Below are 2,500 nucleotides of genomic sequence, written 5' to 3' on the forward strand. Positions count from 1 at the left end.
TAGTGATGAATTATTTCCATCCTTAAGGATTTTAGTGATGAATTATTTCCATCCTTAAGGATTAATTTTAGTGATGAATTATTTCCATCCTTCAGGATTTTAGTGATGAATTATTTCCATCCTTAAGGATTTTAGTGATGAATTATTTCCATCCTTAAGGATTGATTTTAGTGATGAATTATTTCCATCCTTAAGGATTTTAGTGATGAATTATTTCCATCCTTAAGGATTTTAGTGATGAATTATTTCCATCCTTAAGGATTTTAGTGATGAATTATTTCCATCCTTAAGGATTTTAGTGATGAATTATTTCCATCCTTAAGGATTTTAGTGATGAATTATTTCCATCCTTAAGAATTTTGGTGATGAATTATTTCTATCCTTAAGGATTTTTGTGATGAATTATTTCCATCCTTAAGGATTGATTTTTGTGATGAATTATTTCCATCCTTAAGGATTTTAGTGATGAATTATTTCCATCTTTAAGAGATTTGGTGATGAATTACTTCTATCCTTAAGGATTTTTGTGATGAATTATTTCCATCCTTAAGGATTAATTTTAGTGATGAATTATTTCCATCCTTAAGGATTTTAGTGATGAATTATTTCCATCCTTAAGGATTAATTTTAGTGATGAATTATTTCCATCCTTAAGGATTTTAGTGATGAATTATTTCCATCCTTAAGGATTTTAGTGATGAATTATTTCCATCCTTAAGGATTGATTTTAGTGATGAATTATTTCCATCCTTAAGGATTTTAGTGATGAATTATTTCCATCCTTAAGGATTGATTTTAGAGATGAATTATTTCTATCCTTAAGGATTTTAATGATGAATTATTTCCATCCTTAAGGATTTTAGTGATGAATTATTTCTATCCTGAAGGATTTTAGTGATGAATTATTTCCATCCTTAAGGATTTTAGTGATGAATTATTTTCATCCTTAAGGATTGATTTTAGTGATGAATTATTTCTATCCTTAAGGATTTTAGTGATGAATGATTTCCATCCTGAAGGATTTTTGTGATAAATTATTTCCATCCTGAAGGATTTTAGTGATTAATTATTTCCATCCTTAAGGATTGATTTTAGTGATGAATTATTTCTATCCTTAAGGATTTTTATGATTAATTATTTCCATCCTTAAGGATTTTAGTGATGAATTATTTCCATCCTTAAGGATTTTAGTGATGAATTATTTCCATCCTTAAGGATTGATTTTAGTGATGAATTATTTCTATCCTTAAGGATTTTAGTGATGAATGATTTCCATCCTTAAGGATTTTAGTGATGAATGATTTCCATCCTGAAGGATTTTTGTGATAAATTATTTCCATCCTGAAGGATTTTAGTGATTAATTATTTCCATCCTTAAGGATTGATTTTAGTGATGAATTATTTCTATCCTTAAGGATTTTTATGATGAATTATTTCCATCCTTTAGGATTTTAGTGATGAATTATTTCCATCCTTAAGGATTTTAGTGATGAATTATTTCCATCCCTAAGGATTCTAGTGATGAATTATTTCCATCCCTAAGGATTCTAGTGATGAATTATTTCCATCCCTAAGGATTCTAGTGATGAATTATTTCCATCCCTAAGGATTCTAGTGATGAATTATTTCCATCCTTGAATCTGCTTAAGTCTCCCCTCCTTTCAGACCCAGGAGATGGAGGGAATGCCGTACGACTTCACGTGGGGCGTGGAGGACGGTGAGAGCGGCAACGCCTTCAGCCACGTGGAGAACAGCGACGGCCAGACGACCCAGGGCGAGTACCGCGTCCTCCTCCCCGACGGAAGAACTCAGGTCAGTTGCTTGTTGACAGGCCGAGGTATCGCGGACTTGTCTTTGTTCATTCCATTCCATACATTCCATAGCTCTTTACTCTATTAGTTCAATTTTCCGAGTAATTAATGCCATAACACTAACTAAACACAATTTTCTGGGTTTTAAATAGCCTAGACATACATTCCATAGGTCTTTACTCTATTAGTTCAATTTTCCGAGTAATTAATGCCGTAACATTAATCAAACACAATTTTCTAAAGTTCTAAACAGCCAGGACATACATTCCATTGCTCTTTACTCTATTAGTTCAATTTTCCGAGTAATTAATGCCATAACACTAACTAAACATAATTTTCTGGGTTCTAAATAGCCAAGACATACATTCCATTGGTCTTTACTCTATTAGTTCAATTTTTCGAGTAATAAATGCCGTAACAGAAACTAAACACAATTTTTTGAGTTCTAAACAGCCAAGACGAACATTCCATAGGTCAGGTTTGATTTAACAAACGTGGATTTCGTGGATTGTGCTGTGGCTATCTCGTGTACTTTTTTTTGTAATTTTCGTGATTATTACTGTTATCAGCGTCTTTATTCTCATCATTACCCTCGTCATCGACATTGAGATCATCATAATCATCATCAACATCATCATCATTATCATCATCATCATCATTATCATCATCATTATCATCATCATTATCAT

General features: G+C 31.9%; 1 protein-coding gene across 1 annotated transcript in view; it reads left to right on the forward strand.

Annotated features, from left to right (window-relative positions):
• Positions 1–2,500, forward strand: part of LOC122255172 (uncharacterized) — a 7,472-nt gene that overhangs the window by 3,794 nt on the left and 1,178 nt on the right. Inside the window, exon 3 of the mRNA XM_043019085.2 lies at positions 1,666–1,812. Coding sequence (XP_042875019.2) covers positions 1,666–1,812 — 147 coding nt within the window. The remainder of the gene's footprint in view (positions 1–1,665; positions 1,813–2,500) is intronic.

This window comes from Penaeus japonicus, unplaced genomic scaffold (genome assembly GCF_977035675.1).
Source record: "Penaeus japonicus unplaced genomic scaffold, GWHDUDI00000001_assembly GWHDUDI00000025, whole genome shotgun sequence".
Classification (NCBI taxonomy): Eukaryota; Metazoa; Arthropoda; class Malacostraca; order Decapoda; family Penaeidae; genus Penaeus; species Penaeus japonicus.